The sequence below is a fragment of the Colletes gigas genome, unplaced genomic scaffold (genome assembly GCF_013123115.1).
Source record: "Colletes gigas isolate AHSC1104 unplaced genomic scaffold, ASM1312311v1 Colletes_gigas_Sc00031, whole genome shotgun sequence".
In the NCBI taxonomy this organism is placed as follows: Eukaryota; Metazoa; Arthropoda; class Insecta; order Hymenoptera; family Colletidae; genus Colletes; species Colletes gigas.
The window spans coordinates 1,809,630-1,829,116 of record NW_025106660.1 but is presented as its reverse complement, the minus strand read 5'-3'; the positions used below and the strand labels follow the sequence as shown (position 1 = coordinate 1,829,116).

Here is a 19,487-nt window from a genome sequence, read left to right as displayed (position 1 = left end):
GCGCGGAATGGCAACGTTTATGTTGTTGGTACGGTAAATACACTGCCGGCCGTAAATTCGAGGCCATCTTCCTTCATTGTCGCGTCTTTGAATAGAAGCAAAGAAAACGACGAACGACCGTCCGAACAAATAACGAAAATTACCATCTCGCTGGATCCACCTATTATGTAATTGCTGTTTAGCCGACTGCGGGGATACTGCTTTAATGATTGCTTTATGGCGCCATTAACTTCTTCTGCATCTCGCCTTTTGTCTCGGTTAAGCAACGCGACAAAGGGGCAAGATTAAGCAATAAAGTCTCGCGGCGCGAGACTCCATAGATGGGAAAATGCACGGACGAAGAGCGTTTGCAAATTTAAGAACTGAAGAGGTACTTGAGGATGCAATTAGAAAGTTAATAGACCGGGTACCCGATGCACCCTGGTCCTTTCGTAGATCCTGCACTCGGTCGTCAACAACTATGTCCTATCGTTTTTTTCATTATCAAACGACTTACGTATCGCGAGTTAACCCTTTGCACTCCCATGTCGAGTGTGACTCGACATTCTTTCAAGTCCAAACCAAAGAGATATCATACGCTTGAAAATTACAAAATACAGCAGTACTGCAAATGAAACAGATATTTCATTGAATTTGTTTGTTCTTCTATTTGTTTAAATTGTTATAAAACACTTAAAAGCGTTGGGTAGTCTGGTAACAAAATTGAAATATAATTCGGAGTGCAAAGGGTTAAACATTTTGCAAACGCTGGAATAATTCAATTATCGGTACAGAATCTGCAAAGAAGAGAGTATTTTTTCTTTTTACGCTGATAGGTACAAGTCGGAAGTAATTCGATAGAAATAACGAAATTGGTGGTAGGAAAGTATTTTCTTTACAGAAATAAGCACGACTTTGACCCAGATGAAATGTTTGCTAATTCTCGGGAATAAAAGGGCGTCGAAAGAAATAATTAAATTGGTAGTAGGAAAGGTGTCCAAAGTAGTATAAACTTTCATTAGTGCCGGGAGTGGATACTTAACCTCTCAACTGCCGCGCTCGATTATACTCGAGCCCGGCTAAGAATATTATTCTGGATACTGAAATTTTAGAAAAACATCAGATATATAAACTTCTTGGCCCCGGTGTACGATTACGCGGGATGTTTTTCCGTTTGATTTACTTTTTACGTAAACACGATGGTCTAATTGCGAAAGAATAAATGACGAAGTGAATTTTTCACAGCAGATCTCTTTCTACCGTTGATTAATTTTGCATCGAAAAGGTTGAACGAGATGGAGAGACAGGTATTGTTTAGAAAACGCATTCTGCATGAAATATTAAATATTTTGGTTGGACGAAATTTTAATTCGAAAAGTGTCTGGCATAGTGTGTTGAGTTATGAATGCTAGGTGGTGTTTTCTTGAACAAAAATAAGCGCAGGTTCGTTTTAATTAAATTTGTGTTGTATGGTATATTCAAAATTAATTCTCCGTAAAGTATTTTCCTACCACTGATTAATTTAGCATTGAAAAGGTTAAGCGGAAGTAAGAGACAGGGGATACGCGTGTAGAAATGAAAATGAAATATTATTCTTGAAAAGGGAAATTTTATTAGCTCGACAAAACGTTTGAAAATTTAGAAAAGCAGAGACGCAGCTACCAAAAATAATTAAATTCTTAATACGAAAGACGCCTAAACCGGTATGAAATATTGCGAATGTTTTGGTTTATATTCTGAATAAAATCAAGCACAGGTCCCGGCATTATGAAAATACCCATCATACGTATTCTGCGTATGAAAATGGAACGTATTCTTTTTTAATGTAAAAAACAGAACGTTCGAACTCCGCGGAATGAATTCGAAAATTCCAGGGAACGTTCGAACAACAAGAGGAATAATTAAATTGTAAAACTTCGCTGCGGCGTGTGGTTTCTCGTACGAAAACAAAATACAGAGACCGCTTATAAAAATACACTTGGCGGTAAACGAGAACGAAATGTTTTCCTTTCGGCGGGAAAAAATTATGACTTTTCAGCTTGATAAGGCATTCACGACTGTTTAGAAAGGAAAAAGTACCGCGTGGAATAATCGAGTTGTCGATAGAAAGGATGTCTGAAGCAGAGCAAATTCTCGCGAATGCTGAGTGTGGTCGTTTAAACGAATACAAGACGCAGATAAAATTTTAATAAAATACGCGCGTCGCGTATGAAAATGAAATCATTTTCGCGCGAAAAATAAAATCTCCGCGCTCTCTGCGCGCCGTTTGCAAATTCTTGACAATGAACAGGCACTGGGAAAGCGTCGCTAAAAAATAAAAAAGGTGCTCGAAGCAGTATGTTGGATTTGGAACTTTTTGGTAGGCTGGACTTATTACAATCTGTTCATTACACATATATTTCACGCAGTCTCTTACGTACCGATGACCATTTATCAGTAAATTAAGGATCCTACAATGTCCCGTTGCAATAAAATACGCGTCGTATAATGTACTCCGCAAACGACGGCGTAATATTTTCGTTTTTGGAGGGAGAAATTTTCGCGAAACGTTGTTGTTTTCGGTTCGTTAAAGGATGGCTCGAAATTTATGATCACGAACGCGCAGTGTATTTGCTCTTGGTTTTATTTATTTATTCGTTTGTCGTTCGGCCATTTATCGCGATATATTACGTATTCATTTTGCCATTAATTGCACGGTATTACGTCAAAGAAGCGTTTAACGCGCCGATGAAGAGAGCACGTTTGAATTATCCGTTTCGCGATGGCGATCCGTAGAATGTATAAGGGATTTAAATAATGTTTGGACGAGACCGTGGTATCGTTGTCGGGAGCGATACAGTATTCAGATCGCAAATACGCGCCGACGGACTGCGAAGTGTTAACGCGAGTTGCCCATGGAGTGCTTCCAATTTTCGGGTTTGTACAGTGTCTTGCGTTATGGGAATACAAGTTCGCGCGAAATCAGACCGCGGCGTTTCAAATCACGGACGAAACTTTCAGCGATTCGCTGTCTTCCGTGATTCCGGTCTCGGTTGGAAAAATTTCCCGTGCGAAGTAACGGCGAAACTTGCCCGTAAAGGGATTCCTTTTTATTTTTTCCTCCCCCCTCTCTGTCCCTCTCTCTTTTCTCTCGACCGTCGCGAGACGTTCTTAATATTTATGCGCGGGAAGGTTTACGTTAGAAGGATTTCGTTAGAGAGGAAGCGCGTCCCTCCGTTCGGGAATGAAATTTCCCCGTTTTTTTCAGCTTTCGAGAAAAATTAGGTGAAACCTCGTGAGAGAGAGACCACATAGAAGAGCTTGTGTTGTCTCGAAATTTTTTACGAAGAAGTCGTTCGAAAAGCAGGGGTCAAGCGAAATCTTGCGCGTATTTTTCGCATTTTACGAATCCGGAGAAAAGGATCTTTTTTTTTTTACGTTTTGAGTTTTCACGAGTCGCCATAAAACGATGGAAACTCTCCTTGGGTTTGCATCATTTTGTCGAAACTGTCGCGACACTCGCGTGGGTCGGACGAACACAAATTTTCACTTTCCCCGGGCAGAAGAATCGCGATCGTGCGAACGAGAAGCAGTCTCGCGTAAAATGATAAAAACCCGGTATCGGAAATGCACGCGCAATAAAAGTTTACCCGTCGATGCGTTTTTGGTGTCTCTTCTTGCCAGCGCCATTTTATCGCGGCCGATTTCCAACAGATATTGAAACTTTTTCCCCCCGCAACGATATTCAGACGGATTAATAAAGTGGGTAATCCTTATTATATACAGTACGCCCGCGGAGTATCTTAACGAGCGGGGGAAGGATAATAGTCAGAATTTAATGGCTACGCGTTGGAAGACGTATTAGGCTGAAGAGGATGGAAGGAAATGTAATCTATGCGAGAGAAATAATGAAGTGCCGAAGCGTTTAGCCGGGAGAAACGTGATGAAATGGAAGTATTACACCGCGGCACCAGAGACAATTTCAAACGGAGATATAACGAAATAATCACACGGATATATATAGTAATAAATTTGACAAATTAATTCTGAAAAGAAGAACCTCGTGACCGCGAAACTTCTGGGTTTTCTTATTTTATTTTCGCGAAAACTGTTCTTTGTTACGGGGGTGTCCGATCATTTTGTCCTCGAGTGTACCTGGAGGTTTTCGGTGCGTTCCGCGTGTTTGTTCCACCGATGAATGCGCGTAGCAGTCACTCGAATTTTTTTCCACGAACTGCGGCGAGAAAGGAGAGGAATAGGATCGAGATGGAGAGAAAAAGGGAAAGGGAGAGAGACAGAGAGAGAGAGAGAAGTACTCAGAGGCCCAAGAGGCTCTTGCAAATCGTAAAAGCTACGGTTGGGAGGGGGGGATAGGACGGAAAAGGAGCGGCAAGGATCCTCCTACTCGAACCCCGTTCTCGTTATCCCGACAAAACGAAACTCGAGGAACTGTGTGTGTCTCGCGTCGCGAGCAATCGTTTGTACCGATGGCGCGCGGATCCTCGCCCGGTGCAGGAGAAACGCGCACACGGAAAAATATCAAACGCACCGTTCGAAAACACATCGTCGAAATATTTGGCACAGCCTCGACTGGTACACCCGGGTCTGCGAAGGGAGGGGGAGGTGGCTGAAAGAGCCTGGGACAATGGTGTCTCTCTTATGAATACATTACTTCGATATCGAAACGCGAGCGCGAATTGCCAGGCATAAAAGAAGAATTTTTCATCAGGCCGTGGCACAGAGATAGAGAGAATGGTGTGTGTGTGTATGCGCGTGGCTGGGTGAAAATGGTGGGGATGAGGGAGAGTATGGTATGGTATCGGTATGTCGGTGCATCCGGGAATCTTGAAAAGTTTTCCCCGTTTCGCGATACGTGCACACAGAATCGGGAGAGGGGAGGGAGAGAAGGCTGAAACGTCAAAGCGGCGTTTCGAACATGCCTCGCATACTTCCGGCCGTGTATACCTGCCGTCTCTTGTTCCGCAGAATTACCCTCTCAAGGGCCGTCGATACACGGGTTAAGGAGGAAATACCGGATTGACGATATGCTGCGTTTGAACTGCACATCTGGACGGAGTAAACCCGCGGCCAATCTCACCTGGTACATCAACGACCGACAAGTACGGGTTTTGGAATATATACGAGCGTCTGTGAGAACTTCAGACATTGAACCGGACTTTCGCCCGTGAATCCCCCGGCTCCCGTAAGACCCTCTTTCGCCGTTTCGACTGTTTTCGCGGATGATAACATCGCGGGGCTGCATCGCGCGGTGGTGTTTAGATTGGTCGAAACAATTGAACAAAGGTCCCGGGGGGCTATTCTCTTAACGATGCAGGCCCCTCGAAAGACGATCTTATATTCCGACCAGCTTCAAACTGTATGCAGTCATCGGGTGAGGATTAATTGTAATTTATTTAAGCTGTTGTCTTGTTGCTGTTCTATTGCATGTATATTTCGCGGAGTAACTTGGGCAACTTTGTTTTTCTAACGATCTAGAATACACTACGACCACCATTGGAAGTTTCAAATCTTACGTGAACATCGGACGACTCGAAAATTATTAGTTGTCTTTATTATCTTATGTTACGTACAGTAACTTGGGCACCTGAATTTTCGTGACGATATAAAAAATTTCAAATCATTCTAAAAAAAATATTTTTGAATGCTGAGGTCAGTTACAATCATTTTTGGTGGATAGACGTATTCCCGAATTCCTACGCACTTTCGAAAAAAAAATTCAGGTGGACAAATTTTTCGGCGAAATTAAGAAATTTCAAATCATCCTGAAAAAATTATTTCCGGTTGCGGGGGTCACATACAATCATTTTTGGTGAATATACATACCCCCGAAATCCCAAGCAGTTTCGAGAAAAAAATTTCTTTCCGAAACTATAATGTCTGGCCAGAAACCGACCTGTTCTACTGAAATTTCATGCGTGTCTTTAAAACATCGTAACTTCTGAACGGATTGAAGGATTTTAATGTTTCAAAATGCAAACAACACGTATTTCAGTGGAGAATATGTAGAGATCCTAAAAATATTCAAAAAGTTATTCCTTGACCCCGTAAAGTAAGGAAAACCCTATAAAAGTGGTCCAATTTTCAAACGACCATAACTTCTACAATAGTGAATGTATTTGATTGAAATTTTTTTCTGAAGTAGTCCTCGTGGGTACCTACAAAAAGTACTAAACAACTTTTCCACACAGCGAAAAGCGAATGTTTAAGAAAAATCGACAGGGGGTAGGTGCCTAAATTTTTCGACGAAAATGAAAAGTTTCAAATCGTTCTGAAAAAATTATTTCCTGTTGCAGGGATTAATTACAATCATTTTTAGTAAATAGACATACCCCTGAATTCCTACGCATTTTCGAGAAAAAATTTCGAACAGGTGTTAAAATTTTTCGATGAAAAAAAAATTTCAAATCGTTCTGGAAAAATTACTGTCGGTTGGGATGGTCTATTACAATAATTTTTGGTGAATACACATACCCCCAAAATCCTACTCATTTTCGAGAAAAAAAATTCTTCATTGAAACTATTATGTATGACCAGAAATGTCACCACAGTCTACAACCACCGTCCAAGTTTTTTTTATTTAGACATCGAACGACAGGACAGTTAATAGTAATATTTATTTAATCAATGTTTTGTTATTATCGTATTGTATTTTGTTGCAACGAATATCACCATTTTCATAACGACACTGTCGAACGCAAACTTTCGTCGAAGTTTTATACAGTCATTGGACGGCGAGTAAATTGATTTTAATATTTATTTAACCGAAGTCTTGTTATTGTTTTGTAGCGTCGTATATTTCGTGCAGCGACCGAGTACCTCCATTTGCTCGACGATACTGGCCGTCGAAAACAGACTTTCGTTGCATTGTCCGACCAGTGTCCGGCTAGAAAATTTATGTAGCTATTGGAAGCTACTATTGACTGATGCGGGTATTAAAGTTTCTACACGGAGTTCTACCAATTTTTTAACTAATCCCTTGCTATTGGCAGATGCAGTTGCACAACGCTATAATTTACAGGATTTTCTTTGTTACGCGAAACGTGATTTTTTCGATCGCGATAAATTCTTGAAATTGTCGGAAAATTCCGCGCGAAAAAGGGACCTAAACGAGCGATGAAATTTTTAATAGAAACGATGTTTGAACCGCCTTTTACGTTTAAATCGTCCTCAAGAGCGATACCGGGTGGTGAATCGTGCCTCTGGTGTTTAGATTAATCGGAACAATTGACGGGTCCAGTGCAGCAACCGGTTATCTCTATTTTCCCAACGAAACAGAATGTTGAATGAGAACTTTCGTTGTGTTCCGGGACCGTCGTGGCAAACTACAATATTTATGTAGGCAATAAGCGATACGAAAAGTACTGTTCTATCAACGGTTCGATCGATTCCTTGTTATTAACTGGAACAAACGGCTTGGTACGCGATAGAAAGAATAAATCGAGCTTGACAAAGCGTAAATTCTAAGACAAAGAGGGCGAGAGAGAGCGTGGCGCGGAAAGGAATAATTAAATTCTTAATAGAAAAAGTGCTTAAAGTAGTGTACACTCTCATGAATACTAATGGTAGTTACTGAAAACGAGACACACGCGCCATTTTAATAAAGTCCGCGTCGCATATTTCCTACGAAAGTGGAACGTACCTGTTTTTCAACGTGGAAAAATAGAAATCGATGGGAATAATTAAATTCTTAATAGGAAAAATGTCAAAAAATTCGCGAGCATGATAAATCCGTTTGCAAATTGTGTGAAATAAAAACGCGTCGTAAGGAACCGCATTAAATTGTTAATAGAAACAGTGTCTGGCGTGGTGTCCGCGATTGGACCGTTTCCATGAATAATACCGGCCTGTATCCTGCCACCGATGTTTAGATTAGTCGAAACGTTTCACGGTTCCCGCGCGATAATTGGCTATCTCTCCATTTTCCTAACGCGGCTGTAAAGAAAATTTCCCCTCGGAAGTTGGAAAATTTTGCTAATTATAGAATGCAACGAGTGAGTATTATTCTTTCTAATTATTAACCGATTTTATTGTCGTTCTATCGTTCGAAGATATAATTTCTTAGTTTTGTTATTGTTATTAGTTCGATGACGAGGGCTCGAATCGTAAGTAAATGTAATATTTTAAATGGGAATACAAATAAGGCTTTACAGAGGTTCTATTTTCATCGGGAAATGGAGACATTTGGTTCTGGCGTCGAACTCTTCGACCGCAGCCAGATCGAAGAAAGAATCGACTTGGGAGCCACCACTCGTTCCTATAAGGAGAACTCCTCCTTTTGTCGGACGGTGACTATTGCGGAGAGTAGAAATTTAGGCGTCCTCGAGGTTACTCGCCTTCTTCCCGCTATCACTTGTTAGCACGCGACCTGCCCTATAGCACGTTCAAAGTCTTTTAACCCGCGCTCAGCAATCGAAGCCACGCCAAGAATTGAACACGATTCGTTTAAAACGATAAATAATACCCTAAGGGATAGCCTCGTTCAATTTTTCTACCGGGAAACAGTCGAATAACAGCATTCTCCTAAATAACAACATACATTGAAGTTCCCATGAAAAATTTCAAAATAGATATTGGTCGAAACATTCAATAATAAAAGGCAACGGTCGAATAACAGCATTCTCCTAAATAACAACATACATCGAAGTTCCCATGAAAAATTTAAAAATTGGCCGAAACATTCGGTAATAAAGGGCAGCATTCTTCGAAAGATATTTGTATTTTTTCTAGAAAATAATTGTTCCAAATCGATGAATGCTGGAACGATTTCGAAACGAGAAATTGATCTAGACATTTAATATTGACGGGCAAAATACTCTGAAAGATACTTGCATGGTTTATAGTAGATAATTAAAATAAATTGAATTTCTTTAAAAATAGAGCTTGTGCGCTGTTTCTGATGTCAGAATATGTCCGAAATAGCTCTGGCCAGACAAGAGGAACAAGGAGCTCCCGGTCGTTGAACTTCCTATCTCGAGTAAATCTATCTTTGGCCGGCAAAGAAGCTTTTTACACGATTGCGTAGATCGGAGGTCGGTTGAAAAACGGGGTGCGTGTACGGACAGGAACAATTTCAAATATTAGGATTACGGGAGGAAGAATTCGTCAAATCAATTTGGGTTACCGGTTCAGCGACTCGATCGACCGATTTTCAGAAATGGAATCGCCCTCTTGCGCGCTCCGCGTTGCTCGGGTTTCGTTCTCGCGTTACATCGAATTTGAATTTCGTGGTTGACGCGGGGACCCGGTCGCATTTTTCACGCCGATCGTTAGGCTCGGGAATTTTGGAACTCGTTCGACCGGGAATAAAAATTTGACGGGCTAACCGAAATATATTTTCGGGGAAGAAGGAATCAGCGTGTTCGAATTAAATCTGTTTGTCCCCGCTGATTGAGTTCGACGTAATCAATCCTAGCCCGAGCGCAAAGAGTGACCTGTCTGTACACTTTGACGCGCTTCGCCTTTTTCACGGTGCTCGAAAGAGTTTAACTTCCCCTGAATTTTGCAACGAAATTTCTACGTACCGTCTACTTCCTTGCAGCCCGTAGCAAACTCGTTTAGGAATTCGTGATGATTCAGGGCTGATTTTAGAATCCCATACAAGCTCGTTTCCAAGCTTGGACGCAAGAAATCGCGGACAAAAATAATGTTGTCGAAGAATAGAAATTATTTCGATTTAAAATAGAATTGTCTGAGTCACATTCATGATTGCTTCTTTGGCGTGAAAGGGAAGTATTACATTTCGTCTGTACTAGATCAATTTATCAAGTTTTAATTTTACGAATGTAGGAAACACTGAATTTATAAAATACCTTAATTTTCGTGGACGATTGTATGGCTTCCTTTAATTTTTCTGTCTCAAATTAGTTTAATAGTAGAGAAATTGAAAAGAACTACAGTTTGTGTTTAGAATCATCCTATGGGATGCTTGGAAGATGTCTGTTATATTCGGAATAAAATCAATTCAAGGTCGGAGTACTGCCCTCTAAGGAGTTCGACTACCCCTATCGAGTTTCTTCTAACGTGATTGTTTGCGTCTGCGGAGGAAACGGAAGTTGGCATAATGCGAAAGTAGGGGTCGCGTCCGACGTGTCTGAGAGTGGGGGAAGTGGCCTTGTGGCGCCAGTTGATTTTCTGCCAGCCATAGGAGCGCTTTTTACTCGTTCTTTCGCGAGCGTTTCGTGCAGTATTAGATGACGCTGCATGACTCGACGTTTTTCGTTCCAAATACCGATTGTATCAAGTATGGCGGCGAAAAAACGTATCTATCGATCGGATTGCTGCACTCGAAACCGGATTTTTCGTTCGCCGGATGATCCTTCTCATCAATTCCGTTACCCACACTGTGGTCGAATTTTTCTCCCATTTATGGGACAATTTTAATTCTCGAACACTTAAAGCAAGACACGAATTATTATATTCAGAGGTCGAGAACATCCTCTGCAAAGCTCCCGCGTCATTAATTCTATTAATAAAAGATACACGATAAATACATATCGTGTACACAAGGCGAATCGCATAATTGGTCGACGTTGCATTATTCGTAAACCGCTCGTGCAAATAAATTTCACGCTTGCCTTGTTTTCTTTATTAAAACGTGTACGCCGAGGCTCCTCTGTTTTAATTTTAAAACGATACACGATGTCCATGAAAAGTTCGATTCCGGCTCTGTAACTGTAATTTATAAAATTGCTCGAAAGTTCGAACTTCGATTCTATGTGCTTGCTTCTGCTTTCGAGGCGGAACGGATAATAATTTTAAAAAACGTGTGGATTTACGAATCGTCGGGATCTCCGGCGAACGAAGCGATTTTATTAACTAACCCAGGAGTTTAGATAAAGTGGATCGAAAAAAATTGACGCGACGATAAAAATTGTTACGTTCGCGCGGGGCCACGAAAGTGGAGCACGGAGGAGAGAAAAAAAATCGTTTCGCATTGGAGGCATTTTGTGGGCTTATTTTTAGACAGGTGTGCTCGAGATGAATTCGTTCCGATTCAAACGACGCGTGTATATTTGATATCGCGGCGGAAACCTTTTTTTTTTTTTTTTTTTTTGTACAAAATCTTACAAACGGCGCTCGTTTTTTTATTCCGATGCTCGTTTCCGCGACCATTGTTTAAATTGCTGCAAGCGCGATTAAAAAAAAAAAAAAAAAAAAAAGCGATCCGGAGTTTCTTCGGTGACGCACAGCTATCAAAATACAATCCTGTCGGATCGTTCGTATCGGTGAAATGTATTGTTGTTTGAAAAACGTGCACTATCGACGTTCGCGATGTTCCGTAGTTGACTCTCGCGGCCGCAAAGGGGCCGAAGAAACAGCGTTACCGATTAGCTACGACTACGGGAAACATTTTCCATCAACTCGTTGAAAAGCATCTTCCTTTCAAAGCGTGCTCGATATTAAAAAAAAAGTGGAAAGTTCGTCGTAAAGATTTCCCTCGACTTCGGATTTCGGATAACGTCGGCGAAATTAACCCGAACCGGGCGGAGCGCGCAAGAATTTTAGACTAATATCAGCCACGGGGGATTGTTATCTTTTGTAAGTGAAACGGCTTCCTGATACACGGAAGAATAGACATGTTTGCGTCGACGCGGTTTTCTGCCTGGTATTTTACACAATGTCGTCCCTCTGTATTTCGTGCACGGCGCCGCGACGTTCCCCAAACTAACTCGAGGAACGAATTTTCTTATTTTTCGTTTATTCGCGCAGGGTGCTTCCGCGGAAATAGAGCGGGCTATACATCATGGCTAAGTGAGAGTGAAGAAAAATTGGCGGGGAAAAACGTATTGCGCGGTTTAATCTGATCGAGGCTCTTGTCATATTTTTATCGCGGACGCGACGTCTGAAAAATGCAGTTGGAATCTTCTCCGTCCCGGTTTATGGAACCTCTCGATTCTATTTACACCACAGTTTTTTCAAATATAAGCCTCGAAAGCAATTTGTTGTAAATTTCTGAGACTTGGTTCGATACGTCTGACAATAGCTTGATTTTTCTAGTTGAGTTGCCCCGGAAATTCTCTGGATGGGTTTATGAAATCGCTGAATTATATTTACACGACAGTTTTTTCAAATTCGAGCCACGAAAGCAATTTATTTTGTAAATTTCTGGGACTTGGCTCGGTACGCCTGACCATAGCTTGATTTTTCTACTTGCGTTGTCCCGGAAATTCCTCTGGATGGGTTTATGGAATCGCTGAATTATATTTGCATGACAGTATTTTCAAATTCGAGCCACTAAAGCAATTTATTTTGCAAATTTCTGGGACTTGGTTCGCTACGTCTGACCATAGCTTGATTTTTCTACTTGCGTTGTCCCGGAAATTCCTCTGGATGGGTTTATGGAATCACTGAACTATATTTGCGTGGCAGTATTTTCAAATTCGAGTCACGAAAGCAATTTATTTTGTAAATTTCTGGGACTTGGCTCGGTACGCCTGACCATAGCTTGATTTTTCTACTTGAGTTGCCCCGGAAATTCTCTGGATGGGTTTATGGAATCGCTGAATTATATTTACACCACAGTTTTTTCAAATTCGAGCCACGAAAGCAATTTATTTTGTAAATTTCTGGGACTTGGTTCGGTACGTCTGACCATATCACGAGTTTTCTACTTGCTTTGTTCGGAAATATCGAGTGAAAGATTATTTGGCACCCAATAATCGTCCCATTGACTCGTCCAGATGACTAACGAGGTCCTATTATTGACAATGGAACCCGATTATTGTCGATTCCTTTTACCGAGATTCGACTAATTGCCCGGGAATTTAAATTGAATTAAATTAAGATAGCAATCCTAATACTCGATCGTATCGAAATTCCGGGATATTCAATTTTTCCCCATTTTTTCAATATCGAGTCCCCTCGCATATTACATCTAATTAGATTTAACGTTTCCCGTTGAAATATTTCGATATAAAAAGAAGACGAATTCTGAAATGGAGGGAACGTTGTCTCCAACCAGTTCGATCCGGTATATTTATATAATATTCATAATTATTCATTGCACATATAGCTCGTTTACTGTCACAATGATGTAACTAGAAAAAGCTAGCTCACGAAAAACGATGTTCCATAGAATTGAATTATAAATTCGAAATCTCTATATCGAGATATTTAATCGAGAACTCTGAAATCTAAAAATTTAATGTGACGTGCGAAGAGAATGAACGAATATTCCAGGAACATATCGGATTACTACGTTTCCAACGTAGTTAAAGAGAAGGCATAATCACATAATCCGTAGGGACGAAAATGTATCGTGGATGTAAATTATTATATTATTTCTAAAACTGAAAAATGAAATCGATTCTTTGGGTCTCCTTGAATATCTGGCGGGCACGAATTGGCTGTATAAAATTGACAGGATTTTTTTGCTTCCGATGGACAAGCAGGGTTGTACGAAATTGTCTAGCAGCCGCGACAGCCCCATCGCGCGAGACAAACGAACCGCAGAGGGTTAAAGCGACGATCCTTAAACGTCGAACGAGCGAGATTACCCGCCAGCGACGAGCGAATGCCGGTCGGTTGCGGCGGATCGTTCGATTAATCGCGGAAATTTGTCCTTAAAACGGCGCCGGGGCTTAACTCGGCCGAATTAATTATCGGAATTAAGTCGCCGACGTGTCGCGCGTTGCCCCCGGGAGGGGGTGGGTGGGTCGAGAACGACCGGGAGCTGGGGAATTTTAACGGCGAACGTACCCCACCTGCGTGATCATCGTGGTTTCTCCTCTTTAACTGGTTCGCACGTTGTTACCGGCGACTGAACAGCCGCTGAAGTCGTACGTCCGCACGTACAGCCCCCTCGACACCAACGAATCGGAGTGGCAGATCTCCCAGATCGGCCTTCAGTTTCTCGTTACGCACGACCACTTCACCGTCGGCAAGCTGAAAATACGGTGCAGCGCCTCGATATACGACATATACTGGCAGAGCACCGAGATCAGCGTCGAGGAGGACAGGCCCAGGATGATCCACTACGAGCCAGCGGCCACCATCGTCGGCATCAACTATCTACAGCCGCCCCCGAACTTCCAAACCGGGCAGAAAAAACCGGACGGACAAGTGGGAGTCAAAGGTAACCGTCTTTACGTCTTCCAACCATCCCCATCCACCGTTCATCTTGGTTTTAGATGTTATTTACCCGGATATTCGGGTCAGACTTAACTCTGAGAATGTCATTGCATTTGCATTTACTCTCTAGAATTTTCTTTTGCGTTTCATTATTATTATTAGCCAGTTCACGTATGATCGAAAGATTTTATCGTGGTTGAACATCTCTCAAAGTACTTTGTCTCTGGTAGCCATCTTTACGGCATCTACTCATTCCCATTCACCGTCCATCTTCTTTTTAGATGTTACTTCGACATTCAGGGAATGTCGTTACAATTTCATTTACTCTCTACAATTTTCTTTTGTGTTTTTTTATTATTATACTTAGTCATTTCACATATGATTGGAAGATTCATCGTGGCTGATCATCATCTTTACGTTATCCACCATTCTCATCGACTGTCCATTTTGTTTTTAGATATAATCCAATTAGATATTAGCCTCAATAACATCCCTTGACTCAAAGAATGTCATTAGAATTGCATGTGCTCTCTAGAATTTCCTTTCCTTTTACCATACGTTTCTGTTTTTATATGTATTTATATCCCATATAATTGTATTATTATTATCATCATCATTATTATCATTATCGTTATTGTTATTGTTATTGCTATTATTGTTGTTGTTGTTGTCATTGTCATTGTCATTGTCATTGTCATTGTCATTGCCATTATCATTATCATTATCATTATCATTATCATTATCATTATCATTATCATTATCATTATCATTATCATCATCATCATCATCATCATTATTATTAGTATTATTATTATTATGTGTTGGATATCCTTTCAGGTACGATTGAAATGTCCAACGTGTTTGAACCTGTTTTGTACCTGTTTGCAACAGAAACGTATTATCATTACATCTCAAATGTCCCTTCCTGATTGTTTTAAAGATTGATCGTGTTCGAACGTTTCTTAAAATTCGCGTTGTCGTTGGTTCGAACGGTCGGAAAGTTTATCCTCCAAATAGTGGCTCTCTCACGTCGTAAGAAGAGGGGTAAAAAGCGCGGAACAAAGGCACAGAAGGAATACCCCATTCCGGAAGTCAGTTAACTTTCCGTTTCATTCGGTTCGAAGGCAATTCTTGACGGTTCGAAGGCTCGGTTAGTCGGGAGCAGAGCAAGAAACGATCGCGTAGAGTTTAAGCAGTTTCTTGGAGAGCTATGTTTTGTGGACAGACTAAATACCGATTTTAGGGCTGTTTTCCGAAGCCCCGAGACTCCAGCTGCTGCATAGGGCTTGCGGAGAACTTGCAAACTGCAGTCCTTTCCGCTGGGAAGCTGTCCCCATAAATTCTTCGCCCTGTGACTCGCGACACGTGTCATTGAAGGGACTTACCCCGGAAACGGTAAACTGATATTTGCTTCGAACCGGCGGAAACCACGCCGATATTCTTCGATCTTTAATTTGTTAACTGCGTTTGTTCCGGGTGTAATTAATATTGCAGTGCTCAGATTTTATCGACAACGCCATTTCTTCGTCCGCGAACGTTGGAATATTCCGGATGGCTGGTTGTACGAGTGTGGCGAACCAGTCTGTTGTTTTTGAGGTAAAGCACTGGTTAGTTTAATGCGTCCGTTGGGAGTCGTTTCACATGTTGTCGAAATACTCATTGGTTATTTAATTTAAAACGCGCGCTGTACGTTTGTATTATAGATGTTGCCGAGGAGGAACATCTGAAATGTCCGCCTCCATTAGCGATGGTATTTCTTTGACCGCGGGCGTTTGAATATTTTACGATATTGGTTGCCTCTTGTCCGGGCAAATCTAGTCAGCCTTCGATCCATACGTTTCTGTTTCCATCTTTCCGACAATTTCGGAGAATATCGTTAGGTTAATTGTCAGAATTTTAAATAGATACTTTTACGTCGCGTGTTACAATTATGTAGAAATTAAATAAATCCCCGGGTGTTCTGACAAACTTACCGAAATCCTGTCGTGTCGAATAATTCGTTGTTTAAAGAATAATCCATTTAGTAGAAACGCATTCTCTCGCGTCGTCGAAGACCACGTATTTTCGTTCTAACGAAATTATTTCTCGTACAAGTACGAGCAGCTGAAAGAACCCGAGCCGCCTAAATACGTCAAATACTGTTGTTAATAGCATGTTTTCGTGCAAGAATTCTCGATTATTTTGGGGCGGTATTGATTGGCCGGGTCTGGTAGGTTCACTGAATCTTCCGGTTATACCGTTGAAAACTTCGGTGTTTATTACCCCGCAGTTTATGTAATACTGTTATGCAGTTGGAGGAAGCTGCTGGAGCACGCCTAAGTGTGTCTAATACCGTTGCTAATGACATATTCTCGTTTACGTGTTCTTAACTATTTCAAAGGGTTATTAATCGCATTAATCTAGCAAAACTAGTGACTCCTCCCTTACAATTGACGTACCGTCCATCTCGTAAATTGCATAATCCAACCTCCAACGATACAATTTACCCCTTGACTTCGTTATTTAGAAACTGATTTGTTTTCTTCAAAATAATACACTTATTTAAATATGCGTGGATCTACCGTCCTGTAAAATTTTATTGAAACAAGAATTCAATAATGTTATCGATGGAATTTGTTCGTCTTAAAATTGTTTACCAATTCCAAAGGAAACGTAATGGTTAGATGGGGTTCGACGGATCTCTCCGGAACGACTTGTTTTCGTCCACAAATTCGTGTCCGTTCCAGTATCGATCGGACGCGTTCGGTAGATTCGGTAAATCCTCCCGTGCGTTGTTGAAAATTTCAGCGTTTGCTTAGTTTTCGATTTATGTAGCGCCGGTTACACAGGTAGAAGTAGCTAAATCCGCGCACCTGCACGCGGCTAAACTTGTCGCTAACGACACATTGTGGCTTACGAATTCTTAACTAGTTTGTGGCATTATTGATCAGTTGGCACTGGTATATTTAGTAAACTCCCCTATCGTTACAGTCTATAACGTCTCCTCGATTTACGATCTGTGCAATACCATTACACGGCGGGAAACCCGTTTTATCATCGTACGTAATATCGGCGCAGTTCGAAACATCTGAATCTCTTCCCGATGCCTTCGCTCGTGATATTCGTTCCATCGAGTGCTCATCGAAAAATGATAATCGAATTTATCGGGTTTTTTTTTTCCGTCCCGGATTGCCAAGAGTTCGACAGATTCGAGCATTCCTCCATAATTCACGACTTTTGTCCCCGACAACAGCGACGTATTTTTTATTCATTCCCGATAGAAACTTCACCGGGTCTTTGTCCCTCCGCGTCTCGGACTCTTACCACTGAAAGACCGTTGTTTATTTACCCCGACGCAGAAGTCGCGGTCCATAATGGTGACTTTTATCCATTTGCAATGTATATTTCCATCGCTTTGTACCTCGTTCCAGCCACGCATTAATCCTACTCTTTACGACGTACACTCTTTATCTTATTCCCTATGCTTCCTTCGTCTTGTTCCTTTTCTACTTCCCCTCTCCTCGCGTCTACGGGATCCTCATCCATTCTTCCCCTATCCCTCTTAAATTATGTGGCGACGTTTTAATTAATGATTAATGCTCCAAGGAAGGAAAAGGAATTTGCGTTTCATCTCGTCTCTGGCGCAGGGACTCCGCGGACACTTTCCAGCGAACACCCGGGCCGCCTTGGCGGACAGCCCCGATTCACTTACATAGAGAATACCAGAAACGTATCGAGACCATAGATAAAGTTTTAATTAGCTATCGGTGCTCGCGGAAACAAACTGCCCCGTGCGTACCCCACCCGGATCCGGGAGCCATTCGTTTCCAAGATACTCCGGTTTTCATTTCACGCGACGAGTTCTTTGTACATATTTCGTACAATGGCTGGATATCTCGCGAGCATAGACGTATCATCAGGCGTAACGTATTAAAGATAACCCCACCTCCGGCATGAATTACACCGAAACGAGCATTCAGCAGCCTGAGCGTCTACTTTAAACACGGTCGCACCGCGATACGTACGCTGACTCGCGAAACTTCCCGCTACAATTAAATGGAAGTTCTTGTTGAAGTTATTGTTCTTCCGCGCGGCCGGTGAGGAACGTCTTTCTCGCGATTACGATCCGAGGAACCAAACGTGCAAAATTATTGGTCGATGATACGTCTTATTTTTATTTTTTCATTCTCTATTTATTATATTTTCTCGCTTGGTCGATGTAAGTGGATTGAAATTCGCGCGTTGAGCAGTTGCTGGGCCCACCGCGAGGCTGCGCTGCGTGTTTGGTCTTTTTTCTGTATACCTCATTGTATTTGTTTTAGTTAAATAATATACGAGATTATATGTTATTTAGCCGGTTCCAAATATAACGATGAAACAAAAACGAGCATAACTCGGGGGAGGGAGAATGTCGCGTACGTTTTAATAGCTACAATGGGGGGAGTCGCGTACGCGAGCGCAGAGAATTCCCCGATACAGTGGATATTCTTTTGTTTCGTCGCGCCATATTGTTCGACCGGTTCAATGCCGTTTAAGTACTGTATAATAACGGGCAATCGATGAAAATGAAAGTACGCGACGCGATTCGTGAATTAATTATTGCGTTTAAGAATCAATGGCGGTCGTTGAGAAAAATAGGGAAAACAGTGACACGTGGAACGGTTCGATACGCTTGTGTTTAAACGGACGCGCGGTGAGATAGCAATCTTTCGAATCTGTTCGTCGCCGGATGATTATAGAATCGATCGTACGGAAAATCCAAAACCAGCGGTTTATCGACAGCGGCTGGAATGTAAATGTTTTCCCCCAAAACAGGACAGCCGCTATCGTTGCTCGGCCCTCCGGTTTACGAGCCGTATCATTGTGGTTTCAACGATTTTTTCAGCGCGGGGAAGGAGACTCTTTAACATTATTTTCGAAGCAGAAAATAACATTCTGGATCTTTTAAACGGTCGAGGCGGCGCATTTTTTAAATATTTCTTCAAATTTGTAGTGGAGTCTCGTTTATATTTGGATATTGTTCGTTCTGTACGGGTAATTTAAAAATTGGGCCATTTTCACGGGGTGTGGCTCCGATTGCAAATTAAAGAAAATTGCCACTTTTGTGGTTTCGCTTGTGAAACCATTAAAATTCATGCAACGGTAGATGTATGGTATCAACAATCTGTGAAAATTTGAAACCGATTGAAAATATCCGCGCGAGCTTGGTAAATTTGATTTTAAGGAGGACGCGTTTGAAAATTGACTAAATCCCATTGGAACAGGCATTGTTGGACACCTGTATATATAATTTTAAAGAAGCTAAATAAATCGTAAGATTTCTTTTAATTAGAGGGATCGATCGTCGCGATAGGAGGGGCGGGTTGTTAAGTCGGGAGGATCGTAACTGCGGGGGAACGAGTTCTAACAGACAGACAGCCGTGAAATTTATATGAAGCAGGGTCCGAAAATAGCGAAGG

At 41.6% G+C, this 19,487-nt stretch overlaps 1 protein-coding gene across 1 annotated transcript in view; it reads left to right on the top strand.

The window, feature by feature from the left end:
- The window catches only part of LOC122401994 (choline transporter-like protein 1), a 134,203-nt gene that overhangs the window by 10,966 nt on the left and 103,750 nt on the right, over nucleotides 1-19,487 (top strand). Inside the window, exons 5-6 of the mRNA XM_043404483.1 lie at nucleotides 4,945-5,078; nucleotides 13,747-14,059. Of these exons, the coding sequence (XP_043260418.1) occupies nucleotides 4,945-5,078; nucleotides 13,747-14,059 (447 nt within the window). The remainder of the gene's footprint in view (nucleotides 1-4,944; nucleotides 5,079-13,746; nucleotides 14,060-19,487) is intronic.